The sequence below is a fragment of the Coenobita brevimanus genome, chromosome 24 (assembly GCF_032717465.1).
Source record: "Coenobita brevimanus isolate Jiangsu-jjx chromosome 24, ASM3271746v2, whole genome shotgun sequence".
Classification (NCBI taxonomy): Eukaryota; Metazoa; Arthropoda; class Malacostraca; order Decapoda; family Coenobitidae; genus Coenobita; species Coenobita brevimanus.
Window position 1 is genome coordinate 16,793,913 of NC_136977.1, and position 12,271 is coordinate 16,806,183.

At 42.4% G+C, this 12,271-nt stretch overlaps 1 protein-coding gene across 1 annotated transcript in view; it reads left to right on the forward strand.

The window, feature by feature from the left end:
• The first annotated feature begins 275 nt into the window (after window positions 1–275).
• LOC145393313 (zinc metalloproteinase nas-4-like) overlaps window positions 276–12,271 on the forward strand; it is a 29,729-nt gene continuing 17,733 nt past the window's right edge. The window contains exons 1-3 of the mRNA XM_080267421.1: window positions 276–452; window positions 4,785–4,848; window positions 11,967–12,079. Of these exons, the coding sequence (XP_080123547.1) occupies window positions 276–452; window positions 4,785–4,848; window positions 11,967–12,079 (354 nt within the window). The remainder of the gene's footprint in view (window positions 453–4,784; window positions 4,849–11,966; window positions 12,080–12,271) is intronic.

Genomic DNA, 12,271 nt, shown 5'->3' on the forward strand with positions numbered 1-12,271 from the left:
GTGAAAAAACATAATTTGACTAACGTAAAAAATACTGGAGTTTAAAGCCTAGGGAAAAGTATAGTCCTTTAGGATATGGTAACTAGTTTTCCAAACACGATTTGTGGATTTGTGTAAAATTACAGGATTAGACACAATAATGATCAACATGTAAAATGTGTGCGTAGGCGACTGGAAATGTATGCTTAGTGTGTATGTTGGGGGGGGGGAGATGTGGATGTAAATTAGGACATTATTCAAGCGAATATTCGTCGTAGCGAGGTGGGACGGTGTTGATGGAGCTGGTGCCGCTGCTGTGTGTGGTGTGGTGGCTGCTGCGTGGAACGGCGGGGGCAGCAGCGGTGGTGAAGGAGAGATCGTCAGATCCCATCGTTCAACATGGGGACGTAGGACAGCAGTCTTTCTTCGACCCAAACGCTGTTGCAGAACTGCCGCTGGGAAGCCCCGACACGGTCAGTACCATAAACACAAAGAAATAAAGTTACCTTTTATCTCTGCCTTCCCTTTTTCACTGGGTTGCCTTGTGTCTAAAATGCAAGTACTGTTCTCTAACGGACAATTGCTTAAAACGTAACTGCGAAGGTGTAGATAAGCCCCTATCTTCGACGGTAATTTCTTAAGCACTCAGCAGCGTTACTGAGTGCATTTAGTAATGTAGGATGCAGTCTTATCACATATAATAACCATAGGCATTTCACAATTGTTTTTCAGAAATCTGGGTGCCTGCCTTCCCCTTCTTGATTTAAGCTTTAATTGTACTGCTCAAAGACGAAAAATTGTCTAAACGCATTGTCGACGTCTTCGCTGATCAGCCAAAAAGCGAAATGAAGTTAGGTTTGAAATTTTGCTCTAAGGTCAGGATGTGCAAATCTGCACAATATTTTGTGTCATTTTTGGGTGCTCGAAAGCACACTACCTTTTGGGTGTTGCTCTATTTTATTTATACTAAATGCATCTAGGCTGTGGAATTAATCCCTGAGTAATATTCTGTGAGCAAAGAAGTATCAAATTATTGAAGATTAGGGCCAGTTGGTGTTTGCTGGATAGGTTTGATAATGACTTACTTCAAATATTTTTTTCTTTCTTTTATTATCTTACAGCTTCATTTTTGTTTTTTCTCACTGTGTTGTTTCCCCTGATGCGACCTGTTTACAGTGAGCTGGTAACCTGTATGATCATTACTATGTGCATTTTTTCTCTTTACCGTTCCTAATAATGCTACAATGCGTATTTCACTGTTTACGAGTGTTACTACTTACACAATAATTAGGCTACCATCTTTTGAAAAACAGCTTGACTGTGTGTGTGTGTGTGTGTGTGTGTGTGTGTGTGTGTGTGTGTGTGTGTGTGTGTGTGTGTGTGTGTCCTTTTCATTCTATAATAAATAATTTTAGTTTACGAGAGGGAACTCATCATAGGCTGCATCTGTTTTCCTCAGGAGGGACAGGAAGGGAGAGTGCAGAATTTTTACGTCTTTAATTCTTCCTGCAAAAGTAAATCTAAGTTATAACAGAGAATCGATATCAAATACGTCTGTGAATCCCTACCTAAGCCTGTTTGGTGGGGGGGAGAGGGAAATTAATACATGGAATGTAAGGGTGTGAATGATGAGGTGAAAGAGAGAGAGACTGTTCAGGTGCTTGAGGGTGCGAAAGTGGATGTATGTGGAGTAACTGAAACTAAATGGAGAGGAGAAAGTGTGAGAGAATGGGAGTATGGATGGGGTATATGTGCAGCAGTAGGTGAGAATGAGAGGGCAAAAGAAGGAGTGTGTATTGTTGTGAGTAGAAGATAGAAGAAGAACATAAGAGAGTATGGATCAGTTGGGTCAAGGATTGTGTGGGTAAGATTGAAAGTTGGTATACAAATGTGGGCGATTGTGTGTGTGTATGTGCCAACGCAAGATAGTGCAAGCAGAGTGAGAGAAGAGTTCTGGACAAATGTGGAAGTGTGCATGGAAAAGTTTGGAAGGAATGAGAGAGTGTTTTTGATAGGTGATATGAATGGTAAAGTAGGGAATGCGAAGGTGGATGGAATAGTTGGTGAGTGGGGTGTGCCTGCTGAGATAGATGAGAATGGCTGTGCATTAGTGGACATTTGTGCTGGGAGGGGGTTGGTGATAGCCAATACCCTCTTCAGGCACAAAATGATTCACAGGTATACATGGCGAGTGATGAGAAGGGTGGGTGGTGAACTGAATGAAAGGAAGGCAATGATTGATTATGTGTGTGTGGATGAAAGGATGCGAAGATGTGTTATGGATGCAAGAGCTTATAGAGGCTGGGGGAGTGGACTTTCTGACCACTACTTGGTAGTGGCCAGAATCAAGGTCCAAGCAAGATGGAGAAATAGAAAAAGGGAAGGACAGGAAGAAGGAGTAGTTGCAAGGAGAGTGGAAAGGTTACAAGAGGATGAGAAAAAGACAGAATATAAGAGAGAAGTGGAGGAACGATTGGGTAAATATGAATTGGAGCAGATGGGGGACATGGAAGGTGTGTGCAGGATATTCACAGAAGAAATATGTGCAGCATGTGATGTGGTGTGTGGGGTGAAGAGAAGATGGAGGGCGGTGCAAGGAACAGCGTGGTGGAATGAAGAGGCGAGACAGGCTGTGGCACGAAAGAAGAAAACATACAATGAATGGATGAGAAATAGGGGCGTGTAAGAAGTGGAGAGGCGGAAGAGAGAGTTATATGTAGAAAGGAGGAGAGGTGAAAAGATTAGTAAGAGAGAGTAAGCAGAGAGTGGATGAGGAATTTGGAAGGAATTTGAGTGTAAAGTGGAGGAACTGTAAGAAAATGTTCTGGAAAGAGGTGAAGAGAGTAAGACAGGGTGGCAGTGAAGTTAGCAGGGGAATGAAAGATAAAAATGGTAGATTACTAGTGGAGAAGGGAGAAAAAGTGAGCAGATGGAGAGAACACTTTAAGGAATTGTTGAACATAGAGGATGGAAGTAATGCGAGTATAAGTGGCTGGGGAATGGCTGGGAGAAGGAGGGAGATGAGAGGACAGGAAGAAATCAATAGGATAGAAATTGTGAAAGCAATGAAGAAAGTCAAATTGGGGATAGCCCCAGGAATTCATGGAGAGTGTGGTGAAATGCTGAAGCATGGGGGAGAGATAGTAGTAGAATGGATGTGGAAGATGTGCAGATTGGCCTGGGAGGAAGGTAGAGTCCCGGAGGATTGGAAGTCAGGTATAATTATTCCCTTGTACAAAGGAAACGGGGAAAAAGAAGTGTGTGGTAATCATAGGAGCATTTGTCTTCTTAGTGTAATAGGAAAAGTGTATGGTAGGATACTTATTGACAGAGTTAGGGAAAGAACAGAGGAATTATTTGGAGAAGAACAGGGAGGATTTAGGAAGGGAAAAAGTTGTGTAGATCAGATATTTATTCTTAGATCTTTAGTGGAAAAGTTTCTAGAGAAGGGAAAAGTTGTATGCGGCTTTCATGGATCTGGAGAAAGCATTTGACCGGGTGGATAGACAAGGATTGTGGAAAGTATTAAGAATATATGGAGTAGATGGGAAGTTGTTGAATGCTGTGAAGAGTATGTATGGGGATGCTAAGGATGCAGTGCATGTGGATGGTGAACTGAGTGAATTTTTTTCTCTGAAGGTTGGGTTGAAACAGGGATGTGTAATGTCTCCATGGTTGCTGAATCTGTACATGGATGGGGTTATAAAAGAGGTACAAGGTAGGGCAATGGATGTTGGAGTGGCCCTGGTGAGAGAGGGTAGTGTTTGGAAACTCCCTGTACTGATGTTTGCAGATGATACTGTGTTGTTGAGTGAAGACGAAGGGGAGCTGCAAGGCTTGGTGGATGAGGTTGGGAGAGTGTGTAAGAAACGGAATCTAAAGGTGAATGTAGGGAAAAGTAAAGTGATGGTCTTTGAGAGAGGTGAAGTCAGTGAATGTACAGTGAGGTTGGATGGTGAGGAATTGGAAAATGTGAGTACGTTTAAGTACTTGGGTAGTGTGATGAGTAAGGATGGAAGTTTGGATGGTGAAGTGCTTGAAAGGGTACAGCAGGGAAGAATGGTTGCTGGTTCCTTGAAAGCAGTGATAAGAAACAGAGAAGTGAGCATGGAAGTGAAAAAGTTATTACATGACAATATTGTGATACCAACTCCAACGTATGGAAGTGAAGCTTGGACATTGTTGGAAGGACACAAGAGTGAGAGCAGTGGAAATGAGTTATTTAAGAGGAGCCTGTGGAGTCACATGGAGAGATAGGCTGACAAATGAGGATATAAAGGAGCGTTGTGGTGTTGATGTGGATGTGATAGGAAGCGTTAGGAGGAACACACTGAGGTGGTTTGGCCATATGGAGAGGATGGAAGGTGAGAGACTGACAAGGAGTGTATGTGAGTGAGGTGGAAGGGGGGAGAGGGAGGGGAAGGCCGAGGATGAGATGGAGGGATGGGGTGGGGAGGTATATGAGAGAGGGGTGTGTGAATTAGGAGCAGGGCAGTGAAATGGCGGGGGACAGGGCGACGTAGAGGCGATTTGTTTGTGGTCACCCCATATGGGATTGAGGCGTCTGGCAATAGATAGATAGATAGACTTACATATAGATATAGATAGATATATCTATATATATATATATATATATATATATATATATATATATATATTTCATCTTGGATTCAATGGAGAGAGAGAGAGAGAGAGAGAGAGAGAGAGAGAGAGAGAGAGAGTTGAACAGAGAAGGGATAGTGAGGGAAGGTATAGAGTATGTGCGTCAGGCATTAGGGCAATGCACCATGGCGTCTTCCCCACAGATCGAGACGGACATCCCCGGCCCGCCGCTCAACCCAGCCGACTTCGAGAAGAGTAAAGGCATGAGTGAGTATATCCCTTGAGTCTGACATATTTTCTTTTTCAAAAATATTTGAATTAAGGTAGATCACGTTAGGCTAAACTAAGTTAGACTAGGTCAGTTAGATTAGATTGGTCTGTTAAGGTTAGATTAAGTGTTCTTAGATCTCCCTACTGAGGTTAGGCTATGTTGGCTTGGATTAGGTTAGGGTTAAATAAATAAATCTCAGGGAAAAGAAAACTTGGCGCGCGGTGCCGAAATGGCTTACACTTAGGAAATACACTCCCTGTCTTGCGTCAGTCTTTGATATACCTCATCGTCCTCATGCAATCCTCATGTACGATGATCTGGGCTTGACTTAATGTACTGTATAATAAACTTGCATCCTTGGTCTGTATGAATTACACAGGCCCAATGGAAATTAAGGATTATGCGGTTGATTTCTAATCCAGCAGCATCAAAATGTCATTCTTGCGACCTCCGGACTAGTTCGTACAGTTTGGATGAGATTTTCTAACCAGAGGGTTGCCTGTGGCTTTTACTGATTCCTTCACCATAAGAGGTCAACCCAAAGCTGCATAAAATCGTCCATAGTTTGCAGGAATGAACAATAAAGAACATCACCGGGTTCAAGGTATTAAGTCTGTAAATCGTGCCCATGTATACATAAACTGACTGTGGGTGGACGGGTGACAGACAATTACATTTGTCCAAGTTGTCCCCTCTGTGGTGGAAAGGACTGTACTTTAATCTCTATCATCCGATGACGTATTTTATAGTTTATTCTCCCTGCTCCATGGCAAGTATTCAGCTTAGAAGCGCCACCTGATAGTAAGGAAAATCACAAAGGTTGTATGTGACCCCCGCTTTTCGGAAAGTCACTGCTAAATAGGAGAAAAAAAAAAGTGTCTGAAGTTTGCAAGAACAAACTGAACTAGAAGGAGCACTCATAGAATATACTGTATACAATACCCGTCCCCACCTAATGGCTGGACATTTGACTTTGCCTTGTGATCTTCGAACAATTGCTCTCAAAATCGAATTACTCCACTCTTGCCTAACCCTTACCATTTCCACAAAGTTTGTTTCAAATCGGTCCAACGCTGTTTGATATGGTATTGCCCTGTAACCTTGACTTTTCCTTGTGACCTTGACCATTGATTGTTTTCAAACTGGATATCTTTGACCTTGCGTTATCCTAAACCTTTCCACCAAGTTTGCTGTACATCGGATAAAAACTTTGAGTTGACCTTGCCATGTGACCTTGACTTTTGACCTGTTGTCAGAAATTAAGGCAACTCTTTGGCTAGCTCTGAACCCTTCTACCAAGTTTGGTTAAAATCGAACAAGAACTTGTTGAAATACTTTATTTTTTTCACTCACAGACACACGGGTAGAAATTTGGCCTTGCTCTATGATCTTGATTTCTGACTGTTTGTTAAAATTGAATTTCTTGTTGCTTGCCTGACTCTTGATTCTTCCACCAGCTTTGGTTCAAATCAACTTAAAATTGAGTTGACCTTGTCCTGTGACCTTGTGTGACCTTAGCCTTGACCTTTGCGTGTGACTTTGATCTTTGATTGTGCTCAGAATCAAATCTTTTTTAGTCTTGTATTGTCCTCAACTGTTGCGCAAAGTTTTGTCTTAATCAGATAAAAATGGTTTGAGTTGACCTTGCCTTGTGACCTTAACGTTTGGTTTATTGTTTTGAGAACGATAGGTTTATGCCTTAACTGGCTCTCATCCATTCCACCAAGTCTGATTAAAATCAAATAAAAATTGAGTTATTTTGTTAAACACGCATGAGGATGTGTATGGTACAGCACGTAAGAAAATTGCCGAGCCTCAGGCAACGGACTGTGAAAGCCTATGCCCAGAGACGGATGCTTATAAAAAATAAGTCAGACCCTAATCTTGCCTTGCGACCATGACATATGACCGATTATTCTCAAAACTGAATCACATTACTCTTGCCTTACCCTCAACACTTCCACCAGCTTTAGTCAAAATTGGATAAAAACTGTTTAAGTTGACTTTGCTACGTCAGACTTTGACCTGGCCCTGTGACCCTGACGTTTGGCCTATTGTTCTCAAAAACTAAGTTTACTCATTGGTTGACCCTAAACACTTCCACCAGATTTGGTTAATAACAGATAAAACGTTTTTGAAACATTTTGCTAAAACACACACACACACACACACACACACACACACACACACACACACACACACACACACACACACACACACAGCGAGTAAAGCCTTATACCCTTCCCTCCTTCGGGAATGCGAATATAAAGATATATCGTTGGACTGAACTGGTTAACACCTTCTAAATGATGACGCATTTTTCATCCTCTGATAGCTGCCTACAGGCAGTTTTAGTCAGCTTAGGTGAGGCTTTTCAGAATTGGATAGATATACAGTAATCTTTACTATACCCGTAGCTATTATACAGTAGATGAATAGCAGCAAAAATAAACTGAAAATAACGTCCTGAGGCAGAAGGGGTTAAATGACGCCCAGAAACTGAATGATGTCTTGGGGCTGAAGAAGTTAAAATGATGTCCTGTGGCTGGAGGGGTTAAAATGATGTCCTGGGGCTGAAGGGGTTAAAATGATGTCCTGGGGCCGGAGGATTTAAAATGATGTCCTGGGGCTGAAGGGGTTAAATTGATGTCCTGGGGCTGAAAGGAGAAAAATGACGTACTGGGACTGAAGTTGGTTAAATGAAACCCTGGGGCTGAAGAGGGCTAAATGACGCCCTGGAGTTGAATAGAGATGGCCAGTTCGATGTTTCAGTAACTCGTCGAATCACTGGATCGTATTCTAGGAAGCGTTGTAAGCTTCATAGCACCTTTTTTTTATAGCGATTTATTATACCTGTAATATCTTGATATTTTCTTTAATGTTATTCATATAATGTTAGTACCTGAAAAAGTACTGGACAAAGTATACAAGAGTAGCTAGGCAAGGAATGTGGAAGGTACTGACAATTATGGAGTAGCCCAGATGAGAAGTTTTTGAATGCTAAGACTATACAGTGAACGAAGTGCGCTCTTTGATCTGAAAGTTGTCTTGAAGTAGAGATGTTTTATGTCCCCATGGTTGTTCAGGATATATATATATATATATATATATATATATATATATATATATATATATATATATATATATATATATATATATATATATATATATGGGTTATAAGGAGCCTCTGTAGCGTTCTCCCGGCCATGTACCAATTTGGCGGACACCAGGGGTGCTGTGGTTAAACCAGTATCCCATATTGTAAAGTATGTTTGCACCCAGTCGGCTTGCGAGGGCCAATTACACTTGTTTCACAGACTACACACACATCCAAAGCGATTACAACACTACAATCACACTTACAAGCACTTCTCACCCTACATATAGTCTCTACCAGACAACCTAAGCTACTTGGTAGAGATACAATGCCTGTATCGTCCCTACTTCGGTCGGGATAGGCCGGTCCTGCAGTGGATACTCAAACTGATGATGATGATGATGATGATATGGGTTATAAAAGATGTAATAGGCCAGTGTGACCTTAAATGCGAAAGGGTAGACTTTGGAAACTGCTTCTACCGTTGTTGGTGATGCTAAAACATTGTTAAATGAAGATGACGGGAATATTAAGGCTTGGTAAATTTGTTTTGGAGTGTATATATGAAGCGAAATAAACATAGATATAGCTAAAAGTAAAGTTGTGGTCTTTGAAAGAAATGAAGTCACAGAAGGCACACTGAGGCTGAATGACCAGTACATGAATAATGTCAGTGTAACCAAGTTTTTAGACAAAATGATGAGTAAGAATGGAAGTTTAGACGATGAAGCTCCTGAAAGCGTACAGCAGGGTAGGAAGGTTGCTGGTTCACTGAAAGCAGTGATAAGAAATGAGGAAGTGAGTATAAATCTCTAAAAAGAAAAGTTTGTTGCATGACAGTATTGTAATTCCCGCACCAGCGGGTAGAAATGAAGTTTAGATCCTAGTAGAAAGACGAAAGTCATGTGTGAGAGCAATAGAAATAAGTTATATGAGAGGAATATGAGGAGTTACTCGTATATGGCGAGACAGCCAGACAAATGAGGAAGTGAAGGAGAGTTGTGGTGTGGATGTGGTGGATGTGGATGTGATTAAAAACGTTAAGAGAAGCCCTCTGAGATGGTTTGACCATTTGTAGAGAATGGAAAATGAGACTGACTATAGATGAGAGTATTTTAGTGAGGTAAAGGGGCTGTGGGGTATCCAGGATTTTCACCGGGAGGGCAAACACTTGGAACATTTCCCCAAAATATCTGTCACCACACTTGCGTGAGTGTCCCGAACACACACACTTTCCCATATTCGTGATAATATCGTTATTTTCTATTTTCCTTTTGGAAAATAGAAAATAACTCTTACTCTCTCTCTCTCTCTCTCTCTCACCACTTAGCACATACTGTATGTGTCAATCAAAATTCGCTGCCGCTTCCACCCCCAATCTGGTATTCTGTTTTGTTCTACTGCTGTGGTAGTAACCAATATAAATTTTGTTTTCCACTGCTTATTCTATTAGTCTGATTCTCATTGGCTCAGGCATCAGAGGTGGTGAATACTTCTGGTGGAATTAACCTCTTTTAAACCTTGACTCAAGTGACCACTCGATCTGCTCCGCTCAGCAGGGAAGGATTTTCATATCACCAGAACTGTACTGTACTGTATAGAAAGGATTTTTCCATTAGGGAAAAAAAGAAAAACATCGTAAAGCTATTCATCGTGAAAATTTTCACCTATTATAGAAAAGTAGGGGAGACAAAAGATACTCTGTCCCCCAGGCTCCAAAAAATGTGTGTGTGGGGGGGGAGGGAACACGTCCCCTTGTCCCCCACCCAAACGAGGCCCCTGGCACACATATTTATATCTGCTTACCTTCTAAAATGTATTCTGAGGTTATCAAAATAGCTTCATGCAGTCTTCAAAAATTCTGCTTGTCTCAGTTGTTTGTAACAATTATTGCGTAGTGTTTGTTTGCAACTGGCTACAGGGTGAGAGGATGTGGCTGAGGGGACAGGAAGGCCATTCTTACACCTCATCAGGATTCAAGTGCAAAACAGTATTAGAGCCCTAATATTAACCGCATAATCTAAGGTGACAGGGGAAATTGTTAAGCTATAACTGGTCATTTTTTCTCAAGGGCTTTATAATATTTAGTATAACTTTCAATTTCAAAGGAAATTATTGCTCCTAAATATTTTTGGAAATAGATAACCCATCCATCACTCCATCATCCAATCCTACGTTGCCCCATGAGAAGCGTAGGAGCCCGGGGCTAGGCAGGTTGGTCCTGACATTTAAGATTAGAGTGACCAGCCTCACTTATCCCTGAGTGGTATTACGAGAGCAATGAACCCCAGTCATCCTTTGGATATAAACCTTCATTGGCTCAATTCGATTGGAGTGCCGTAATTACCCACTAAACCACCAGGCGCCAGAATTTTGTTATATGGTTACCACCCAGTTTAGTAAATGGTTTCCTGGTGTACAGGAAACCGTTTGGCTTGTCACTCAGTGTAGAATCACGAACAGGCAGAAGGGAGAGGAAAAAATGAAGGAAAGTAAGACAGAAGAGGGAGTGTAAAGCTATCCGTAGGCAGAAGGACGAGGAAAAAATGAAGGAAAGAATGACAGAAGAGGATGGAAGGAAAGAAGGATGAAGGAGAGAAATAGATCTATCTATCTATCTATTGCCAGACGCCTCAATCCCGTTTGGGGTGGCCACAAACAGATCGCCTCCAAGTCGCCCTGTCCCCCGCCATTTCACTGCCCTGCTCCCAACTCACACCCCCCTCTCTCATATACCTCTCCACCCCATCCCTCCATCTCATCCTCGGCCTCCCCCTCCCTCTTCCCCCCTCCACCTCACTCACATACACTCTCTTCGTCAGTCTTTCACCCTCCATCCTCTCCACATGGCCAAACCACCTCAGTGTGTTCCTCATAACGCTTCCTATCACATCCACATCAACACCACAACGCTCCTCTATATCCTCATTCGTCAGCCTGTCTCTCCACGTGACTCCACAGGCTCCTCTTAAATAACTCATTTCCACTGCTCTCACTCTTGACTTGTGTCCTTCCAACAATGTCCAAGCTTCACTTCCGTACGTTAGAGTTGGTATCACAATACTGTCATGTAGTAACTTTTTCACTTCCATGCTCACTTCCCTGTTTCTTATCACTGCTTTCAAAGAACCAGCAACCTTTCTTCCCTGCTGTACCCTTTCAAGCACTTCACCCTCCAAACCTTCATCCTTACTCATCACACTACCCAAGTACTTAAACGTACTCACATTTTCCAGTTCCTCACCATCCAACCTCGCTGTACATTCACTAACTTCACCTCTCTCAAAGACCATCACTTTACTCTTCCCTACATTCACCTTTAGATTCCGTTTCTTACTCTCTCAAACTCATCCACCAAGCCTTGCAGCTCCCCTTCGTCTTCACTCAACAACACAGTATCATCTGCAAACAACAGTACAGGGAGTTTCCAAACACTATCCTCTCTCACCAGGGCCACTCCAACATCCACTACCCTACCTTGTATAATATTGTTTAATATACAAATGGTAAAATTAGGAAAACTGTATTGTCATACAAGAACTATGCCAAAAATCCCTTTCAGCATTTCCCCCAAATTTTCCCAGAGGGGACAAACTGCCTCCTCTGATCCCCCAATGGCTACGTGTATGTGGAGGGGAAGAGGAGGAAGGAGAGACCGGGGAGGAGATGGAAGGATGGACTAGAGAGATAAATGATGGAGTGTGTGAGCTGGAGGGAAGGCAGCCAAGTGGCAGAGTACAGGATGGTATGGAAGCGATTTGTTTGTAGCCATCCATTACGGATTTAAGGCGTCTGGTTATAGTCACATAGATGGTACTGACTGTACTTGCCTCGGTTACGTACAAAAGTAAAAAGGAAGTGTAAAACAGAAAATAAATCGCCAGGAGAAGAAGTATTATGAAGTCTCCAGTGCCACCTAGGCTACTGCCTACTACAAGGTGAACCATATATTGCGCAGTCCTTGTCCACTAATGTGAAGTACTGATGTCCCACCACCACCTGCTTCCTACCCGGCAGTTCATGACACAGTGGACACCAGCCTCCAGCCCGACCCTATTGAGATGGCTGGACTGTTCCAGGGAGACATTATGCTGCAGTCCAACGACCTGCCCCTCAACCTGCACAAGGGGGTGAGAGAGAGAGAGAGAGAGAGAGAGAGAGAGAGAGAGAGAGAGAGAGAGAGAGAGAGAGAGAGAGAGAGAGAGAGAGAGAGAGAGAGAGAGAGAGAACATGTAGAGCCATCTATTTTGTCAGAATCCAAAATATACTTTGGTGGGAAATAATCAGGTGTGTTAACCGAGCTGTGTAAGAGTTCACAGCAT